The sequence below is a fragment of the Aulonocara stuartgranti genome (genome assembly GCF_965226115.1).
Source record: "Aulonocara stuartgranti genome assembly, chromosome: 6".
NCBI lineage: Eukaryota > Metazoa > Chordata > Actinopteri > Cichliformes > Cichlidae > Aulonocara > Aulonocara stuartgranti.
This window is the reverse complement of record NC_138944.1, coordinates 11656710-11679601: the sequence shown is the minus strand read 5'-3', so window position 1 is coordinate 11679601 and position 22892 is coordinate 11656710. Positions and strand designations below refer to the sequence as shown.

The 22892-nt window shown below is 39.0% G+C and overlaps 1 protein-coding gene across 2 annotated transcripts in view; it reads right to left on the bottom strand.

Moving 5' to 3' along the window:
* Positions 1 to 808: 808 nt before the first annotated feature.
* LOC309708871 (adenylate cyclase 9) overlaps positions 809 to 22892 on the bottom strand; it is a 48594-nt gene continuing 26510 nt past the window's right edge. Inside the window, exons 3-11 of one of the 2 annotated variants that reach the window (XM_082537193.1) lie at positions 22485 to 22592; positions 22043 to 22281; positions 21515 to 21617; positions 20227 to 20435; positions 19114 to 19273; positions 11360 to 11511; positions 8294 to 8323; positions 5907 to 6174; positions 809 to 5600 (exon numbers count right to left, since the gene is read on the bottom strand). In XM_082537193.1, the coding sequence (XP_082393319.1) occupies positions 4563 to 5600; positions 5907 to 6174; positions 8294 to 8323; positions 11360 to 11511; positions 19114 to 19273; positions 20227 to 20435; positions 21515 to 21617; positions 22043 to 22281; positions 22485 to 22592 (2307 nt within the window). In that variant the 3' untranslated portion in view covers positions 809 to 4562. The remainder of the gene's footprint in view (positions 5601 to 5906; positions 6175 to 8293; positions 8324 to 11359; positions 11512 to 19113; positions 19274 to 20226; positions 20436 to 21514; positions 21618 to 22042; positions 22282 to 22484; positions 22593 to 22892) is intronic. The other variant, XM_082537194.1, reaches the window with a different exon arrangement.

The following is a 22892-nucleotide window of genomic DNA, read 5'->3' as shown; positions in this document are numbered from 1 at the left end:
CGCTGACCGCTGGGGGCGCTACAGCACAACCAGTGATTCACACATGCACTTTACAACCCATTTGATCCCATCTTTTTTTGTAAACTCGGGGCAAAATATATACATTAATGAATAAAAAATATCTTTTTTAAGATGTTAACTTAAATATTTTACCTTATTTTTACAAACTCACGTAATTTTTTCTGGAAAAAAGAAATTAGATATGAAATGTACATTTCAAGGATCTGAATTTCCTTTAATAACTGGAAAAATATGAATCTCTGCATCATATAGGAGTTTTTCCGTCTACAATAAAAAAATACTTAAAAGTTGTCAGTTTCTAGCCACTTATTTGTCATTTTTGAAATCGTGTTTTACTAACCTTCTTTTAAATTTGTTAACAGTTTGCAACAAATTATTAAAACATACCTTCTTGCAGTTAAAATGCACTTGGTTAATATAAACTGCGCCCCAACTTCAGTCATCAGCTGGCTGCTGATGAAGATCACAACCCTGTCTCCAATTTTGAGACCTTTTAGGTTAGGCCTAATCCTCCCTAAAACCTGGCTAATTTGCATGTTGCCTTTTTGAGAATCTCTAAATTGCTTCCCTCACCTCTTATTTAGTTTTAATAATACAAAACTAAATGACAGTACAGTCTGTCATCACTCATTATATGCACAGAAATTCAACTCCACGTGACTTTACACGTTACAGTATGCTAGACAGTCCAAGCTTTCTGCTTGGAGATTTATTTCTCTCATACTGAAAAAAAAGAGGAATAAAGTCATATAACTCACACATAAGCAAACACACACACAAAAATCAATCTGATAATACGTGTCTCTTATTCATTGTTTTTGGACAGAATCTGACACATGCACATGTATAAAAAAAAATCATATGTGACAAAATAACTGCATATGTACAAACACTGAGTGCTTTGTGCAAATGTGTACAGATTACTATCACGTGTTGATAAATGATACATGGGTAATGTGCACAAAACGTACATTATACATCTCATTCATGAACATAAAACAAATACATTTCAAATCAAACAACACTGTTTAAAATCTGTCCCAGTGTAACTTAGAACACATACGGGTAGAATTTACTTGCAAATTATAATGAAAAGACGTGCAGCTGACATAATTTAAAATGAGTGACAATGTGATGCTTAAGTGCTGACACTCTATGCCTTTATGTATTTCCCTTATTTCTGTCATAAAGCAGAATCACACTTCTCCAAAAGGAAAAGAAAAAAAAAAGAGATGACTGAATGCCATGAACTTATCCTTTTTTAAAACGGGAGAACTAGCTTCTGCCAAAACTGAAACAAATCATTTATAAATACACTGTCAAAGAAGGACAGTATTCAGGTAATGAGCAAAGCTTAGTGATTTGAATTTCCTGAATACTGGAAATATATGCATAATAATTAACATATATGTAGAATGACATTGAAATGAAATAGGATGACAGTATAGTACAGAATCAAACAAAAAATAGGGAGACTAGCAAAGAAGGAAACTACTCACATGCAAACAAGTCTCACTCACACACATCTCCCCCTACTGCACCCCAGATCACATAAGTCAGCAGCGTGTAATATTTTATTCATATGTGTGTGTACAGATTAGTGCTACTGGAGAGGATGTGTACCCACAAACCTGTGGAGTTCTTCCTACGCCACCTCAGATCTATGGCTAGTTAGTGTCACTGCTGTGCATGGTAGGGCTGCAGGCACATGGCCTGAAAATCCCATAGATCATCTAACAACGCAAGGCAACAAGACGGTGAACTTTCCTTCACAGCTGATACTCGATATTCTCCTTTATTTGTGTTACATTGTGTGCTATGCTTCATTAGATTTGGCAAACAAGAGCAAGTGGAGAAAATGTACAAGTAGTGTAAATCTTTCAAAAAGTAATGATTCTGGGCAACAAAAGCAGGACTCGTTTAACTATTTCAGCGTCTGCAGTGACGGCTTCTGGAGAAACCTCTTTGGATTTTCAGGGTATTAATGCTGCAACGATTATGAAAGTTGATGCTATGATTAAACATAGTCCACATTCAAAAGGCACAGGCTGTGTACGTCCAGAGAGCTTAGTGAAAGAGGTAAATAAACATGTTTTGCTACAGGTCCCGACAGCTACATAACTCATCCTTCTTGTCATTTTGGCATTTTTGCATGTGAACAGAGAAAGTCCATCTAACCCAACTGCTGACTAATTTTTTAAACATGTGGTGGTGAAAGCTGAAAATGAATAATCTATGGATAAGGCAATAGCAAACTGTCCCCATTTCGATCCCCATCTTGACGTAAAACCTTATATTTCTCACACACTTAGGAAATATAAGAGAGAAACACGTACTTTCAGGAGAAAAGACAAAGCACGAAGTGAGGAAAGAGAAAAACGAGCAAGCGATTTAATGGGAGCACCACCACACTTTTCCAGATGGCTGGTCTGTGTCAGGAGGAAAGAACTGGAAAGAAGCACAAAAAAAGTATCTGGAATTTATCAAAAAAGAAACAAAACCTGCACACAATGACCATTAATTTTCTCAAATATACAATCACAATCTATCCTCTGCGTAATGACAGCTTGGTAAAAAAAAAAATGAAAGAAAAAAAACTTTCTGGAAACCAAAAACTAAAAAAAAGAAAAAAATACAGTCATACTTTCAGGCACCACAAACAATCAGCTAGATTAGGCTGCACTGCACCTATAATCACTCAATTAAAGTGGCACAATTTTATTGATTCAGTAGAGGCCCTGATTGGTGAAAAGACTGACAGGATCAAGGTAATACGTCCCAATCTTTCAACAGCAAATCACAAAGATAAAGGCAGACGACAATGATCTGTTGGGTAATTTGCACGGATGGGCTGACCATTGTTTATATATATTTTTTCTTTTAGCAATGAAGGCAACGGAAATTCAAGAAAAGTCACAAGATTTGAGTCTGAGGTTTTACACACAGTACTGTGGAAACTGTCACTCATCTCTAAATTTAAACCCACGCCAACAGCCTGTGGACCACCCCATCACTGACCAAGAACTACGCAGTGACTGTCCCTCACAGCCCCATTTAAAGTTATACTTCACCTGAAATCCTTCGAGTATCAAGCGCTCACCTCATCAGAAGACAGGAATGGTGATATTCTGCATTTGACTTATTGACTCCAATGAAAACAACATTAAAGCTGCCAATACTGCCAATACTTGCAAGTATCATACTACCTCCCAGCAATATTAGGACTCTCTTATAATTAATAATGAGTGAAATCTGTGTTGTTGGTGTGGATGTTAGTACGGTAAATGGGAGTACTCAATTTATGGTAGTTTGAATGAGTGATTCTTGTATTTTGGCTATTTATCAGGATTCCAGTAGGAGCAAATGGGAGAGTGGCTGTATTCGGAGACAGGCCAACACGCTGCTGACTTCCTCTTCACTCTTTTCATTTGGTCAAAACAAAAATACAAAATATCACCAGACAGATATTTGGTCTTCCAAGCAGGAGTGGTTCTGATCAAAGAAAAAGCTGAAATATCAGCTAGCTCGCATCGAGACAATTTTACACTACCTGTAAAATTGGACATGTGTGCGAGAGGTGAGCGTTTAATACCTGAAAGACAGATCCCACTATATTTAAAGTGCCTTCCTGCATTTGTGATGGTCTCACTTTTTCAAACCACCTTTCTTCCAGATCTATAGTCCCTTATCTGATTATTGTCCTTTTGATTCTCTCAGCTCTGTTTAAAGTTTCTTAAAAGCTATTTATTGGTAATAACTACTGAATACAAGTGGTCGAAAAAAAGAAAAACACTGTGCAAGACCTGTGCTTAAAATGTGCATTGAGCTGCTACACAAACTAAAATCTCTGCAGCCTGCATGTCCCTTGAAAGTGAGACTCTGGCACAAATGAATACTGTATTAAGCCCTGATGTCAAAGCACAATACATAAATTAACACTGCTTCATGTGATTCCCTCATTCTTCCCAAAGTTTCCTGCTCCGCCTGTCATTCTGCATTGGCACTTATATAAAATCTAAAATAATTTTCCCTTAAGTAAGGTCGGGACTTTGATCAAGTTAAAACAGTTGATATGGCACGACAATAATGATTTCTGTAAGAAATACTTGCATTCAAAATAAAAGCATGAAAAAAGAAACCACAGCATATTCTGTAGTCTAACATTGTTAAAACTTGTTCAGTATTCATATTTTTGTTCACTGTTCTAATCCTGAAGGCACTTAATGACAAAAGCATCAACAACAACAACATCATCAGATCCCTCTTTCCCTTTTCAGCTTGTTCGCCATCATAAACTGCTGTGCTCAACACAGGTAAAACCCGCCCCAGGACTCAGGCAACACTCCCATGAAAGACATCAAGTACAATCTTATAGCCACTGCATCTACTGGTTTTGTTTTTGACGTGACCAGTCTGTCTTCCATGCCAAAGACACTTGCTTAAAGGAAAAGACATCCCGCCAACATCGGTAATCAGTCCTGGGGAGGCAGCAGCTGGGGGCAGTAAGAGGAATAGAAGACAGCGGGAGGAGACAGAAGGGATCAGAGGCGAGCATAAAACTCCTCATTGAGTTTAGTTAGCTCATTCGCTTCCTCATCTTCATCCTCCTCTTCTTGAAGCGCGAGAGGAGCTGGCTGCACCTGGGAGGGGCCTTGTGTACAACTGGGCTCTGGGCCTAGTTCAGAATGAGGAGGGGTGTGAACGTCTGTGGCAGGGGGCTGTCCAGCGTCCCTATATCCTTCCTCCCTCACTTCTGTGGGCTTAACTGAGACAGGCTCAGGGCCTACTTCTGGAGGCCTTACAGCATATTGGGGTTGAGTAGAGAGTGTGGAAAGAGAGGAGGAGGGAGGAGTGGAAGAGGTGGAAGGGGCAGCCACAGGCTGGGCAACTGAAGTCTCACTGGCAGGTAATACCACGGACGAGGGTCCAATTCTGACAGCCTGCTCCGCTTGATCCTGGTATATACTTTCCCCACTTTTTGGGTAAAGGAAAGTCCTCATTTGACCTTTGCCCTTAACATTCACAGTACCTCTATAGTCAAACTCTAAACCCATGGCACTGAGCACAGCATGGCTTTCCTCGCTCACTTGCACCCGACACTCCACGCCGGTGGAGTCCATGCGACTGGCAATGTTTACTGTGTCTCCCCAGATGTCATAGAGCAGCTTTGTGGTGCCGATGACCCCTGCCGTCAGGGGACCATGGTTAAATCCAATGCGGAGCTTGAACCCGAAGCCTAGCATGTTCTTGTTGAAATCATCCAGGACTCCCATCATCTCAAGGGCAAAGTTGAAAAGGGCCATGAGGTGAGCATGCGGAGAATCCGATTCATTCTCAGCCATCTGCTCGACGTTCAGTCCCGACGCAGCCATGTAGGTGGCCCCGATTGTCTTGATTTTTTCCACGCTTGAGAATTCAGGTTTGCGAAGGAGTTCGTCAAAGTCTCCAATCAGCTCATTCAGGACACGGTAGCACTCTTTTCCACCTTCGTAGCTCTCTTCATAAAACTCACTGAAGTTCACAATACTGGCAAAGATCACACCCACACTGTCGTGGTTCTTGGAGTAGCTCTGGGTCACCTGAAATATATGGAGAGAAGAGGCTCACGTTATAATGAACTCACAAGAGAGAACTATCTTCAACTGTAGTCAATAGTTTGAACGTGTGTATACATGAGATTCAGGGTGAATTTAGATTTCATTGTAAATGAACACAACTGCCATTTTTTGCTCATTAACTGATAAAACTACTACTGCTGTATTTAGCCAGAATTTGCTTAATAATGGTTGATTACAAAGAATAAAAAACAAGAAAATGTTTATTTATTGATCAGTATTTAGAGGATTAAGTTCAAGTTTAATAGTTCATTTAAATGGCAACAAAACCTTGAGCTGGTCAGCGACATGGATGGGGATGATGTTGCCGAGTAACCACTCAGCCTGATCTCGCATCATCTGGATCTTGGTGCGGTGCTTGTCAGCCTCGACGTTGCCATGGTAATGGAGACGGTAGCTGATCTCAAACTCGCGGTTGAGGAACCACACCAGGAGAAGAAGCAAGAAGAAGGCCAGGATGGCCTCTGAGATCAAAAGGTCAGAAAACATCTTAGGACCATTTTCTGAACTGCCGTCAATCAATGTTGAGGTGTTTGGTCTGTGGAAGAAAATGATGGGAGAATCAGAAAAGAATGAGGGACATATGGGAGAAATGATCAGATGAGAATTGAAAGACAAAAGATGGTAAGGCGATTTCTGCAGCCATTTCTTGGAGAATCTACGACATAGCATCTTAATAAAGTTTTAACATATATCTTGCAGTTCTTAGCCCAGTTTTTAAGTTACATGTGCTTAATCCAGATAATGTGCAGTAATGCTGGGAAATTTTGGTTTAGCCTTAATCAAATTTGATTTAAGAATCTAAGAGTCCAAACGTTGCCAAAGAGCAAGAGTATAATTTTGGACTTGCACTAAAATTCTGATTTATTGCAGAGCAGCCAGTTATAACTTCCCAACCACTGTTTATCTGCAGTTTAATTAATTCTGGAAGATTTAGAAACTAGACTTGAGTTAAAGAAGATGAAGGCTGATTGAAAGTGATTTTCATCCAATCACTTTATGGATTTATGTGACAGATAAGAAAATTCAAGGAGTTATGCCTGGTAAATTTGATCTGATAATGCACTTTAGCTAAAAACTGTAATTAGCACTAGAATAAGAAAAGTTATCCTCAATGTAATATTATTTGAGGGGTTATTTATCATCATCACCTCAATGCAGAACATGTGAACTGATGATGTCGAGATGTTCTGATGTACAATTGAAATTCAGTTATTTTATCAAGACGAAAGAATGAGGGAAAAAATTTATTGTGTGTGATCTGTGTCATATCTTACACAAATTCTGTGAATACATTGAATGTATAACGCATGGGAACAGTTTGTAAAGCAGGTGTGCAGCACAGTATTTGTTTTAAGTAACCACACCTGCAGAGATTGTTTTGCATAGGGCTATGTGAGTAACAGGCAAAACAAGAGGTGCTTTGTTTTCAGCTTTGCCTTCCTATGAGTCTCAATTTCTGCTGCAACATTCAGATTGTTGGTGTAATGGTGTGGGGAGCTCTTCTTCACACGGTACAAGTTTAGCACTGTTTAAATGCCACAGCCTACCTATTATTTTTGCTGACTGTGCCCATCCCTTTATCCAAGCTAGTACTATCAAAGTATACCCAATAAAGTGGCCAGTAAGTGCATAACTATTAACTATAATATCCTGGGGAAAATGCTTTTTAAAACCTTATTTTTGGGCAAAGTCATATACGTTTTTTAACATTTTTTTCATCTTTTTAACTCAGATTTGACTGGTGATTCTATACATGCAGTTTTATGTCCTGATGAAAATGTAAATTAAAGTGAATTTGCATAAAACTTCAAAATAGCTGACCTAACAACGGTCTAGAGGTGTTTCTATCCCCACATCCCCAGACTTTTTTAATGTTAAGTTGCTAAGTAACCACCAGCTGCTGGGCTACTGGCAAAGGTGGATGCTGAAGTTTTTCTTGCATAAAACATACCAACGCTTTATGACCCATGTCTGTATACAATAACTGCATGCATCTCACACAAAGATTTAAAAAAAAAGAAGAAGATGATCTCCGTGCCACATACTCTCATGTCTGGTGTAGCCACTTCCATTGATTATAATAGAAGTAAAATGCATACTTTAGGCATTCAGTGTAACCACAGTAAAAGGCTGTGGCCCACACTTATCCATCACTGAAGGAGAGAGAAAAAATTACGGAGAATTTCTCTGTTTCAGTTTGTTTTTGTAATTCCCCTGATAAAACTAAAATAAAAAATGCAATGTTGAAGTTTACATATCCAACTGTAATATAAACAGGTGTATCGTGAATGCCCAGAAAAGGAGCCAACAAAGACCAAAGAATACAAAGAAACAGTTCTCTACTTTCATTTTTTTCTACTGCGGCCTTGATTAAGGCTTAGTTGTAGCCCTCATACAAGATTTAAGCCAGCATGAGCTGCATGAGTCATTTCCACCACTATTGGCATTTGCAGGCATTATTACTGCAGCACACAAAGAGGAAAACAGAGGAAGAGAGAGAGATGGATAGGAGAATAAAAAGCATGACCGTGTGAGCATAGGTTAAAGCTAGAGAGAGCTGTAGTTATGAGTAGAGAAAAAAAAGCAGTCACTCCTGTTAACCCTTCAAATGTCAGTCATCAATCAAACCCCTCTGTTTCCACGGAGACACTCACCCTTGAACTGGTAAGCTGTTATTACTCGAGCTGAAAGACACAAGAGTGGTGTCAGTCAGAAGACCAGTCAGGAGCAGTCACACACATGCACACAAACACAAACAATACGCATGCATGACAGCATATAATCAGGGGTTAAAGTGGGCAGAACAAGCCAAAATGGTGTTTCGATATCTTCAATTACAGAGTAATTAAATACGATAGGTGGCTTAATGCACCACAGTATCAAGCAGGATCATGTTTCATTTGCTATAGTATGGGGTTCCTTCTAGCTGATGCCAGGAAGATACTCAAGAAATCAAAAAGTAACATCACCCCATCATTATTTGGCGAACTAGCGATATGCTAACTTATTTTCAAAATAGTAGATGGGTGGTTAAAAATCCCAAACTCTATAGCATCATCACAGGCCAGCTGATCACAGCCTTTCCAGAAAGAAAGCAAATGTACTTGAGCTCACAAAACAAATGAATTATAAATTATTCTGAGGAAAGACATTTTTCCTGATGAACTGCTTCACTGGATCTTGAGTGATATTTGAATTCCTGCATATGATGTAGATATTCTTATTTCTGTTGCAGAATCTGCTACAGGTAGCGTGCTTAAAAACTACCAATTGAAATCTGAGCCACAAACAAACCGGGCAGACTCTAGTGCACCAATGCAAACCTCTTTCTTTAGCATTAAAAAAAGGAATTATTATTATGTACTAAAGAAGTTCAGTGTTAATTTTGAGACTAAAAAGCAATAATTGCAATAATTTTTGTAGTTCTATTGGTTACATGATGGTTTGTTTGTTTGTTTTTTTTCCCAAAGTGCAAATTTTGCAGGTGAGTGCATTTAAAATTAACAATACAAATGCTATTTAAAAAGGTCAGAAGGAGGCAATTAACTGCAATAAAGTGCTAAAAAAAAAAACAAAGAAAGGAAAAAGCCTGCCTTCTTTTGTGCCTGGTGTGGAGGTGATAGTTGCAGCTCAAAGTGTTAATTTGGAATGCCAGGGGGAGATATTATCGGAGTGATAATTGGCATGAGAGAATGGTTGGCATGGAAGCGCCATGTAAAACTTTGGCTCGCTCCTGTAGCTCTTTACTGAGCGTTTGTCCTGAATGTTTAGATCTGAGTCCCACATCTTTCTGGTCCTCTGTAATAGTGGCATTTTATTGAAACTGAGAAGAAGTCATCTCACTGCAAATACAAAATGCATGCATGCTATGGATGTTTTAAAGGCAGCAAAGTTACGTTTTTACAGCGAGCAGAGCAGTTTGCGCCGTAGATTTTTAATCCTGTACACTGAGATCAGTTCATAATGGAGCACAAAAGCCTCTGCGGTGTCTCTCTGCATACACAGATGCCCACAATGTCACAAACTCCCTCATGTATTTTGCTTTTTTCCCTCCTCTCCATCAGATCAATCACATAATATAATGAAATGTGCAGCTATTAATGCGACTCGGATTGGAAGCATGCAGAAAAAAGCAAGAGCAATGTGTGCATTTACAGATGAGGCACAGCTGCAGTAGCTTCATTAAGGGTGGATTGCAAATAACCTTTTATGCTCTTCTCTACATCCTGCAGGTCAGCTGTTATTAGTGCTGGGCGATATGACAATATATATCGTGTCGATGATAGAAAAGTGTCTATTGTGCCATTTGTCTTCTATCATTTCTATCATTTCTAACCTAATTTTATAAATTATTACATGAAATATACCATTAAAAAGCCTGTGGCAAATATATTAGTGTTGTCTTCTCACTATACATACTCTTAACTTTATGCAAGAGAAAATAAAGTATGAAAAAATGATATTTTTCGCAAAGAAACTCCGTCTTGTGGTTTTGCGACATGGTGCTGCTTTACGTGCACCCGGATTTGCGACATGCTTTACGGTAACTCAAAACGATGGACGTGCGACAGGTTGCAGTTTCATGCCCGGACATGCAACAGGCAGAGACAGCTACACAGGCAGCCCAAGAGGAAGCACTTTTACCGAAAAGAGGGGGTACATCTGTGATTTGGTTACATTTTGGGTTCAACAGCACCAACACGGAGCAGAAGACGCCCATTTGCAAGCTATACTATAAAACTATTCCTGCACCCGATGGCAACACAACAAATCTCTCCTATCACCTACAGAAGGTCCACGAAAAAGAATGCTCAAGAATCCAGAAAATCCGAGCTAAACCAAGTTGTGGAACGACAGGAGCAAGTTGGGAAAAGAAAAACTATAGCTAGCCAAAGATACAGCAGTCTTTCACACAAGGCCCTTATAAGAAAACGTCCCAGCGCCATAAACAAATCACAGGAGCCGTCTCGTGTTACATTTGTAAAGGCATGGCCCCTGTTTATGTAGTTGAGAAGGACAGCTTTCGTGACCTCATCAAAGTCCTTATAAGTCGAGTTGCCTCGCTTATATGACGCATGCCGGGCCAAAGTAGAGACGGATGTTTGCAGTGTCGTGCATTATGCCTTGACGACTGACCTATGGACGAGCAGAGATACGCAGCCCTACATGAGCGTAACCATCCATGTCATTAACAAAGACTGCACCCTCTGCGCTCGCTGTTTACAGACTGCGTACTTTCCAGATGACCACGGGTCAGGTGGTATATCGTGATATATATCGTCATCGTGATATAAAATAATTCATATCGTGATAAATATTTTTTCCATAATAATCTCTGGATGACTCCTACACTTCACCCGAGCTCTCCGCTCTCCCCTCCGCAAAAGTCTCCATCGGTTTCTAACAGAAGACTTCTCCCTTTTCTATCAAAACACATTGATTATTCTCCCGCTGACTCTCACCGATCTGAACTGCTGTTTCTGGAGAGAAAATGTGGAATACCTCCACTTACACTGAGGATTATATGTAGTGAATATATGCAGAGATCTACAGACTAAACACAAAAGGTGCAAATTTGTTTTACAATAAGGGCTGGCTAGAAATCACTGCTCTACCCTACTCTAACCTTGACTACTTAAGTCTTTTATAGGGATTCATGATAGCATCCCACAGAGTACCCTGCACTTAGTGTTTGTGTGTATGTGCAGTTAGCGTCTCACCTTTCCCCAGCCAGAGGACTGCACAACAGCAGCAGCAGCAAAGCAACCCCTGTAGCAGTGGCTAGGATTGAGCGCATCCAGAAACTCAGCTGACAGAAGTTACAAAACTGGATGATGGCCAGGATGGTGGCACAGCACAGGAACGCGGTCACCTGAGGAAAAACAAAAGCTAGTTATTCGAATGTCTTAGCAAATACAACAGCAACAAAGAATTCTTGCACATTCAACTGAAGCGTGTGCTATAAAAACACCTACTAAGCACGTAGTGATGTAATGATGTAATACTGGTTACTCCTCAGCTGTAAAATCCAGGTTTTCTGTTTAAGCACTTAGTGGTTATGTTGTGTAACACAAGTGCATCATACTACATCTTTCACCACCAGAGCCAAAGCCAGCATGTTGTAGCCCAAAGACAATCCATAGGCTTATTGAATAAAATATGATAAAAGCTTGAAGGTTTTTGGATCAAAGTACTACAGTTCAGTTCAGATAACTGCAACCAGAAAGTGCCTTAAGATGATTACCCTTGTGAATTATTGCTACATAAATAAAATTGAATTAATTAGCTTCCCATTTCCCCCACGGCAAACGTTTTTCTCTACAGTTCTTGTTGCCATTTCCTTGGTATTTCCCTGGATTGTGTCAGCAAAACTGCAATATTATATCCTAAAATGTCAAGAGCAATTCAGGGAATAAGTGCACACACACTTTCAGTTTTCAGGACTAGCTCTATAATTTCATGGAACATTTTTTTTAAATTAATGAATCATTTTATTTGTTTATTGTCACAAATAGACCTTTACGACAATCAAAGGGATTCTATTTTGCTCATTTCCAATTTTCTCCGTACTTTGTTCTTGGACCTTACTATAGTATCTTTGCATGATTCTGATTTCAAAATGATCCTTATTCATCTTAACCTGGGCTGTGGTGCGACACCTCACTTCATGCACATTGTGAAGCAAGGTTTTTTTAGCACCTCTTCCTTTAAACTAGCTTTGTTCTCATTGGCTGGTCCTTGCAAACGATTAGAACAGCAGGCGGGTGGAGCTGTGGTGCTGCTGCATTCCCAGCCTAAGGTGGCATTATTAGGAATATCCTCTGTCACTGACTTCTTATAGAGCCAAGAGCAGGAAAAATTTTAAAATAAAATTTAAAAAAGCTTCCTGGTAGATGCACCTTAATTTGAAAATCCCAGGCGATTTTGAGAAAAGTTGACTCTGGTCTTGAACTCTAGGTCAGGGTCCTTGAGATTCAAACTTGTTTGAGATTTTTAGTAGGTCCACCCAAGGGATGAATTTAAAAATCCTACATCACCTCAACCTTGAGTTGTCATATTCACAAACTTGGGTATCAACAGTAACAATACCCCATGAACCTTTTAAGATTGAGGGGTAAAAACTGTCTACAACAGTGTTTAGTGCAGTCTGAAACCTGCACTTTGGCTTGAAGGGATTACTTCTATATATAGCATGAAAATAACTGGATGGATTTCAAAACAATGCTGTCAAAATGAGTTTTTCACCAATGTTGAAGATTTAGCACTGAACAAACTGTAGTGTATTCAATCTCAAATTGAAATCCACCACGTGAGCAAGTGTTGGGCCATCTACACTAAAGCAGAGTCATGCTGGAAGAGAAAACCTAAGCACAGTCCAAAATGTGTTGGTAAGCTGAGGCATTAAGAGTCCCCTTCGCTGGAACGTATCATAAGTTTACCAGTCTCACAAATCGTCTTCATAAATACACATTCCTTAACCGTTTATTAATAGGACCTTTGAGCTCAACGGTAATTAATTAGCAGTGGAAATAATTTCTGGTACCCATCACAGAAATGTAGCAGTGACAATAATATTGTATGCTGTAATCGTACTGGGCAATTAGTGATACAAAAAACCTGTTTTATCCTGTGAATAAAAGTATATGTTTTTGTCAATGTACCATAATAACAGAAGCGAAACGCAATATTGTGTCAGGACAATTCACTATTTATGCACAATAAATAAAGGAGCATAGCGTGACAATTTCTGTTCAGCGCCAGACTTGCTTGTAACCTATATCACTAATTATGTTATGAAAATGACGTATTAACTACTAAAAAACACTGACCTTCGTGTAAATGCTTGGAGCAGACTAACCTGTGAGCTGGAGTGTTCTGGGACGTTATATTTGGTCTTTGAATGGCTGCAATCCAGGCCATCCGACTGGTGTCAAGCCAGCCTCCAATTCGAGACTTGCAGTCAAGCCAGCCTCCAGTTTGTTTTACGTTCCCTGTGTATTCAAAGTATTACGGGAATGGATGTGGAAACCGGATTTCAAAATAAAAGCCAACTTCGAGTGAATTAACAGATATGTTAAGAACATAATAACATATAATTTAGGCTTTTTTTTTTTTTTTACAAACTCTAATGTTAGATCTATATGACACAGCCTTGTACCCTAATTGTGCCCTGTCACTATCAAGGCCATCTTATTTTGGATTTCAAAGTAAAAGCCCTGTGAATCTTCATTTTTGAACTACTCTTTCAATGACTTAATAATGCTCTTAAAAGCAAAAGTCGTATTTCCAAATACTATTTGAACTTTATATCAACACTTTCCAACCACAGTCTTTTTACAGTGATACCATATCAATATCAAGTCAGTCTGATTTTGATTTTCATAGTAATGGCCCTTTGAAATTGTCCATAATTGACTTAATCTTCTAACGATTCAAAATGCTCTAAAATGAAAAATTCTTGTTTCCACAGGGTAATTCCACCTTAGATCAACAGTATACAGCCCCACAGTGATACCATATCAATATCAAGTCATTCTGATTATGCCTTCCAAAATAAAAGCCTTTTTAAATTGTCCATAATTGACCTAACTTTCAGTGATTTCAAAATGCTCTAAAATGGAAATTTCCTGTTTCCACAGGGTAATTCCACTTTAGATCAACAGTATACAGCCCCACAGTGATACCATATCAATGTCAAGTCATTCTGATTTTGCCTTCCAAAGTAAAAGCCTTTTCAAATTGTCCACAATTGACCTAACTTTCAGTGATTTCAAAATGCTCTAAAATGGAAATTTCCTGTTTCCACAGGGTAATTCCACTTTAGATCAACAGTATACAGCCCCACAGTGATACCATATCAATATCAAGTCATTCTGATTATGCCTTCCAAAATAAATGCCCTTTCAAATTGAGCATATACGGCCTACTTTTTTGACGATTTCAAAATGTTCTTAAACAGAATTTTGCTGTTTCCACAGGATAATTTCACTTTAGTTCAACAGTATACAACCTCACGATGTTACCATATCAATATCAAGTCATTCTGATTTTGCTTTCAAAAATAAAAGCATTTTCAAACTGCCCATATCTGACTTGATCCTGGAACAATTTCAAAATGTTCTAAAATGGAAAATTCCTGTTTCCACAGGGTAATTCCACCTTAGATCAACAGTATACAGCCCCACAGTGATACCATATCAATATCAAGTCATTCTGATTATGCCTTCCAAAATAAAAGCCTTTTTAAATTGTCCATAATTGACCTAACTTTCAGTGATTTCAAAATGTTCTAAAATGGAAATTTCCTGTTTCCACAGGGTAATTCCACCTTAGATCAACAGTATACAGCCCCACAGTGATACCATATCAATATCAAGTCATTCTGATTATGCCTTCCAAAATAAATGCCCTTTCAAATTGAGCATATATACGACCTACTTTTTTAACGATTTCAAAATGTTCTTAAAAAGAATTTTGCTGTTTCCACAGGATAATTTCACTTTAGGTCAACAGTATACAACCTCACGATGTTACCATATCAATTTCAAGTAATTCTGATTATGCCTTCCAAAATAATGGCCTGTTGAAAATGCCCATAATTTACCTAACTTTCAGTGATTTCAGAATGCTCTAAAAAGGAAGATTTCAGTTTCCACAGGGTAATTCCACTTTAGATCAACAGTATACAACCTCACGATGTTACCATGTCAATTTCAAGTCAGTCTGATTTTGCTTTTCAAAATAAAAGCTTTTTCAATTTGCCCATATATCACTTACTCTTGGAGCGAATTCAAAATGCTCTAAGATGGAAAATTGCTGTTTCCACAGCATAATTCCACTTTAGATCAATAGTATCCAACCCCACAGTGATACCATATCAATATCAAATCAGTCTGATGTTGCCTTCCAAAATAAAAGACTTTTCAAATTGCCGATATACGACCTACTCTTTTAAAGAATTCAGAACGCTCTAAAAATGAAACTTGCTCTTTCCACAGGATGAATCCATGTTAGATCAAAAGTGTACATCCACACCATGGTACTACTTCAATTTCAAGTCATTCTGATTTTGCCTTCCAAAATAATGGCCTGTTGAAAATGCCAATAACTTACCTAACATTCAGTGATTTCGGAATGCTCTAAAAAGGAAATTTTCTGTTTCCACAGAATAATTTCACTTTAAATCAACAGTATACAACCCCACAGAGATACGATGTTAAGATCAAGTCACTCTGATTTTGCCTTCCAAAATAAAAGTATTTTCAAATTGCCCGTAGACGACCTACTCGTTTAACGATTTCAAAATGCTCTTAAATTGAAAGATGCTGTTTCCACAGGATAATTCCACTTTAGATCAACAGTATCCAACCCGACAGTAAAACCATGTAAATTTCATGTTGGTCTGATTTCGCCTTTCAAATTAATGGCCCGTCGAATTTGTCTATATGTGATATACTCTTTCAATTATTTCAGAATGTTTTAAAAATGAAAATTGCTGTTTCAACACATATTGGGTTTTCATTATGAAAAGCAAAATCAGACTCAATTGATTATGACAGAATTGAATCATAAAGATGATGTAAAAGGAAGCTGAAATTGCCACTAGGTTGTAATTGATAGTACGTTTATATTTTAAGTCTGTGGAAAGATGTCATGGTTGGTTTGCAAGCTGTTTTGTAATTTCTTTATTTAGAATGACATCTTTCCACAGACTTAAAATATAAACGTACTATCAATTACAACCTAGTGGCAATTTCAGCTTCCTTTTACATCATCTTTATGATTCAATTCTGTCATAATCAATTGAGTCTGATTTTGCTTTTCATAATGAAAACCCAATATGTGTTGAAACAGCAATTTTCATTTTTAAAACATTCTGAAATAATTGAAAGAGTATATCACATATGGACAAATTCGACGGGCCATTAATTTGAAAGGCGAAATCAGACCAACATGAAATTTACATGGTTTTACTGTCGGGTTGGATACTGTTGATCTAAAGTGGAATTACCCTGTGGAAACAGGAATGTGCCATTTTAGAGCATTTTGAAATTGTTCCAGGAGCAACTCAGATATGGGCAGTTTGAAAATGCTTTTATTTTTTAAAGCAATATCAGAATGTTTTGATATTGATATGGTAACATCGTGAGGTTGTATACTGTTGATCTGGAGTGGAATTATCCTGTGGAAACAGGAAATTTCCATTTTAGAGCATTTTGAAATCACTGAAAGTTAGGTCAATTGTGGACAATTTGAAAAGGCTTTTACTTTGGAAGGCAAAATCAGAATGACTTGATATTGATATGGTATCACTGTGGGGCTGTATACTGTTGATCTAAAGTGGAATTACCCTGTGGAAACAGGAAATTTCCATTTTAGAGCATTTTGAAATCACTGAAAGTTAGGTCAATTGTGGACAATTTGAAAAGGCTTTTACTTTGGAAGGCAAAATCAGAATGACTTGACATTGATATGGTATCACTGTGGGGCTGTATACTGTTGATCTAAAGTGGAATTACCCTGTGGAAACAGGAAATTTCCATTTTAGAGCATTTTGAATCGTTAGAAGATTAAGTCAATTATGGACAATTTCAAAGGGCCATTACTATGAAAGGCAAAATCAGACTGACTTGATATTGATATGGTATCACTGTAAAAAGACTGTGGTTGGAAAGTGTTGATATAAAGTTCAAATAGTATTTGGAAATACGACTTTTGCTTTTAAGAGCATTATTAAGTCATTGAAAGAGTAGTTCAAAAATGAAGATTCACAGGGCTTTTACTTTGAAATCCAAAATAAGATGGCCTTGATAGTGACAGGGCACAATTAGGGTACAAGGCTGTGTCATATAGATCTAACATTAGAGTTTGTAAAAAAAAAAAGCCTAAATTATATGTTATTATGTTCTTAACATATCTGTTAATTCACTCGAAGTTGGCTTTTATTTTGAAATCCGGTTTCCACATCCATTCCCGTAATACTTTGAATACACAGGGAACGTAAAACAAACTGGAGGCTGGCTTGACTGCAAGTCTCGAATTGGAGGCTGGCTTGACACAAGTGCCATCCGTCGGCTCTTTGTTACTTCGGAAACATGGCTCGAACAATTTCTCTTCAACGACATAATCCGATAACAACCGATCTCTTTACCCGTCGGCTTCCCGTGGCTGTCATGCGACCGGCTATTGCAGTTAATAATACAACAGCTTCTTGACATTTTTGTGTTTCTTTTTATCGCTGTATAACTGATTTTAATTGAAAGCCTGCGTGAGCTAGTACCGCTTGCCACGAGTTCCCAGAATCCTTTGCGGTTCTACCCGTGAATGACGTCACATTTTCAATCTCTATATAATATGCATGTTAAATTTTATATTTGGGGTAAAATATCAAGTCTTTTCAAGTAAACCGGTTCAAGTCCAATTCAAGTCCCAGGTCATTGGTGTAAAAGTCCAAGTCAAGCCACAAGTCTTAGAACATTTTTTCAAGTCAAGTCTAAAGTCATAAAATTAATGACTCGAGTCTGACTCGAGTCCAAGTCATGTGACTCGAGTCCACACCTCTGCTGTTAACGATTACATTGACAAGATAAGATCTTTTCCCAGCTCATCACTACACATGTCCTCCCCTCTCCCTGTCATGCCCTTCCACCCCACCCTAACACCCCACAACCCTCACTCAGCACTGTTATTGGGCCTTAACATCTTCAAAGGCATTAAAGTCCAGAAAACTGCATGTCTAATTAGCAACTCTCCCTGAGACTGTCGCTTTGATCTGCGAGCCCTGAAGCGATGGCGAGAGCTGAGGCGAGAGAGTGAGCAGGGTGGGAGAGAAATGGATAAAGACATCAGGTGTTGGAAAAACAAGATATGAAACCAATGCACATCTTGCAAGCAGCCGTTGGCTCCAACATGAAATACGAGACTCGTACGTATACAGAGCTGGAAATGCACTTGACTTAAAACACCGCAAAACAAGCGCAACTCAATCTTCACACATGCAGGACTCAAAGAAGAAAAGTCGACATTTCTGGTGCCAAAATCCATGCGTGTTCATTCTAGTGGTCCTATAACGGGTTAACACCAGCTAATGAGCTGTTTTAGACCATGATGAGTTTCAAATCAGCTTAGAGATAACAGTCAGAGTAAACCATTACAGCTACAAAGGATACTTCCAAAAGCAGGGACAACAGAGGCACAGTAGTTGCAGTTAAATCAGCAGCAATACAAGTACTATTAGTCCCAGCATGGCATCTTTAGTAGTAGTCCTGGCAGCAGCGTCAACTGCAATCTCTCTGAATGATACCAAGAAGCAGCAACTATGACGGTGCAAGTTTAGTAGGGTTACATTTTTACTTTAAACTTCTCCTTGAGATACTTTCAGATGAGAAATGTGTGAAATATTTTGAGGCTGTGAACCAAAAGATATTTGGGATGTTTAAGAAGTTTTGTTCAAGAGTTTAATTTTAGTGTTTACCTGAGGTTCCGGCTGGACGCCTGAAGTGAGGTGGGACAAGACAGAGATGGCAGGGAGAGAGACCAACACGGCGCCGATCACGTGACGAGAGACCCAGCCAGAAACTACCAGGAGGAGGGAGTGAGTACAGCTCATCACCTCCTCCAAGTAGAAGGCCATGCTGCACGAGAGGAGTGGAGAAGAGAAGGGGGAATCATTTATTGTCTTAATGAAAATCAGAATGAACAAAAACTTTAACCCATAACTGAAAAATATCAAAGTTAGACAGAAAATAAAGTAGAGAAAAACACGCCGCCTCTTCTCCTCTAACTTCCTCAATCCTTGCTCAGTCTGGGAAAAAACTGCAGCAGATTCTCATTACCCTTAATTATGATACATTATTAAAACAATAACACTGTCCAAGTCACAGCAAGAAGATGAAGATTTATTGCCCATTTAGGCAAGACAATAAGTGAAAATTAATTAATCTTTAAATACTCTCCATGCACAGTCATTAAAGTAAGTACCACAAGAAAACACATCCCGAGCACTACTCAGAGTATTGGAAAATCCAAGGATAAGTTGTTGTTTTTTTCTCTTTTAGCCTGGTATGAGTTTGTCATTGTGCCGGTTTCTAAGCCAGTAATTGACTGGGGAAATTTATCCGTGGTGTGGAAGCCAAATAAAACATAAAACAGTGTAAAACAATTCATGCTATTCTCAGTGGAAAGTCACAGTCCTGCATGTTGGTCTATCAGTAGTTTCAGTTCCGTGGCACTGAAGCCCAAGAGATACAGATTTTTATTCGACTGTGACAGCACTCGACTTGAAAACAAACAATTGCGTATTCTTACGCCCAGCTGGAACCGCACCGAGAGCAACGGTATAAATAACACTTGAGCGATTTCGCTATCCCGCCAGGAAAAATATAATCTGGGGAAAACACTGAGGCCTTGTCATTGTTTTGTAAAAAGGTCAAATGTTGAGACAATGAATGTGTTACGTTATAAAATATGTTATACAAATGTTTTTATTGGCATATCGGTCAAAACATTTTTGATATACAACATGTGTGCACACTCACTAACACCCACAAACACTCTCCATCTGCATCAGCTGCCTAAACATCCTCACCGTATGGAGAGCACCAAGGAGGCCAGCTCAAACAGACCAGCCAGGGGAGCCAAGGCCAGGGCAGCGGTAGCCAGAGTGGATGAGCTCATGAGAGGTGGAAGAAAGCAGGCCAGGGTGAGGGCCAGGAAGACAAAACAGCTGAGGAGGACATCCAATAAGGAGCTGAAGGTAGTGCTTGCAAACGTCTGCACCGGAACCATGTTTCTGACCTAAATGGGAAGAGTAATTGCAATTGCTCATTTTTACAGAAACTACACCCACACCTTGCAATGCACACATAAATGTATGGATGTTTTACAATCAGGTCTAAAATGTGTAAATCTAAATGCAAAACAAAGTACAGACACAATGAAACCTCCAAAATATTTATTTTACCTTTTTTTAGCAGTCGTATCCAGATCTGCGTTGTTTTTACGTGGTTTCCTAATCTGATTTAACTTAAAAAAATGTTACTGCCTTCTGTAAACTGCCAGATTATTTTTAAATTAATCACACTTCTTCAGTGGGTGTTAAAACCCCCCAACTAAATCCTATTTTCATCCTTAAAGGGGGGGTGCAAAACGACAGTAAAAGCGACAAATAGAAGCTTTTTTACAAATGCAAAAATCCCCTGAATTCTTCCAATCGTTTAACAATTCTTTCTAGACACGAATGCACAAACTAAAACTTGTGCTGCTTTAGCAAATAATAAATATTATATAAATGTTTACATACTGAATATATTTTCACAGCTAAACCCAAAAGTCATAGTCATGTGCAAACTCTTATGATCACATACTGTAGACATTTTGCGTGAAGTGATCCTAGTGTTGTGGGGTTTTTGTTTTTTTGTAGTAACACTGGTTTAACACCAGGTGGCTACAAGACTTTGAGGTCAATGCAGGCCAACTGGAACTGGTCCTGTGTGTGTGTGCCTGTGTGAGAGAGCATGTGGTATAAAATTTCGGAAACAAGAGGGGTACAAGGAAAAACTTACAACAACTCCACCCCATCGGTCAAAGAGACAAGCACGCAGTGACACAGAGAGAATCAAACGCTCTGCCTCAGATTCAAAAGATGCATTAGGACACTACTGTTTGTCATTCGTCTCCTTATTGCCTTCTGCTTTTTAACAGTTCAGGTTTTTGGGTGGTTCTTTTTTTCTTATCCACGTAGGAAGCCCTCTCTTCTGCTGAGTGCTATTTTTAGTTAAGCCTCAAGTTAATCAGCGAAGAGTGTTAAAATCACAATCGCTGGTAGGATCATCAAACAGTTGAGTAGAAAAATGTGTTTGTGTACTTGTGTGTACCTCTTCCTTGTAGCTGCTCCGATAGGCTTTTTCCAGAGGGCTCTTTAGAAAGTTAAGACTGATCTTATTGATGGGTGGTTTGAAAAAGTAATCCTTCATTAGACTGGAGATCAGAGTAAGGAAAAAAAATACGACAAAAGGTCAGAAAAAGTCAAATGGTTCACTTATTATTTTATTGTGTGAAAAAAATGCAACAACTGTAACAACTCATCTGGTGATTCAGGACAAAACAAACAAACTGTAAGTCTGAAACAACTGCTCCGACATTAGCATTAAACCCTTGAGTCCTCAAGTAATCATACGATGTTTGCATTTCATCTTTAAGAGCATCCTGAGAACTCTGTGTGTGGAGTTTATGCGTTTATCTCTGTGATCTGGCGAGGCGAGCCCTCAGTACAAAGGTTTATTTTTAATAAACCTTTAGAAAATTATGAAAACATGGCATCATATTCAATGCCAAAGTGATAAGGGTGCATAATTAGTCACCCTTATCAGATCATAAATTCCACCTTTAACCACTTTGCTCACCTGTCCTCCCCTATAACATCCACGAAATGGGCGTCGCTCTTCTGTCTGTAGTTCTTGGCACGCAACTGTATCAAGGCAGAGTGATCCATGCCTGTACCTGCTGCCCCCGTGCCCCCAGCCATGCCGAGACTGGTGCCAGTTCCCGTGTCACATAGAGAACTCTGACTGGCCCGCACTGGTTCCTCCAGCGGTGGACTCAGCAGGCCGTTGACTGCCCTGGGGCTGTGACCTGGGATAAACTGTGATGAGTAGATGAGATAAAGGCGATGACAAAGACAGAGGGACCAGAGTCAGAGGAGAGACGACGGAGGTGAAAAAGAAGAAAGGACACAAAAAGCGATAAGCACGGGGCATGACTGTCAAGTAGCTTTAGAGACAAATGCTTAATCGAGTGCTTGACAAGTGCACCGATGCTGTCGTTGCTCGTGTGTGCGTGTTGTACCTTGGCACTGCTAGTCTTGTGCTCTTCCTGGCAGCCATTCAGCACAGCCACATCATCACCCTGCTCTGCCACTGAAGACAGGACCGTGTTATGAAACACACAGGGAGGCTGGAGAGAGAAAAAGACAGCAGGGGGAGATTTTGACAAATTAAACATATCATACAGAAGCGGCTTGTGCAATAACAGCATCAGATTATATATGATGGAGCTGTGCGCACTGGTATGTTTTAAGTTTAAGTAAAAGTAAAATGATGAGCTGGAGTGTTTCAGTTTTATAATAAATCCCCCTAATAATTAAGACTTAGCAATGAATATGAGACAAAATAACTCTGTGTGAGTCACACAATGGTAAATGGCCTGTATTTGTATAGCGCTTTACTAGTCCCTAAGGACCCCAAAGCGCTTTAC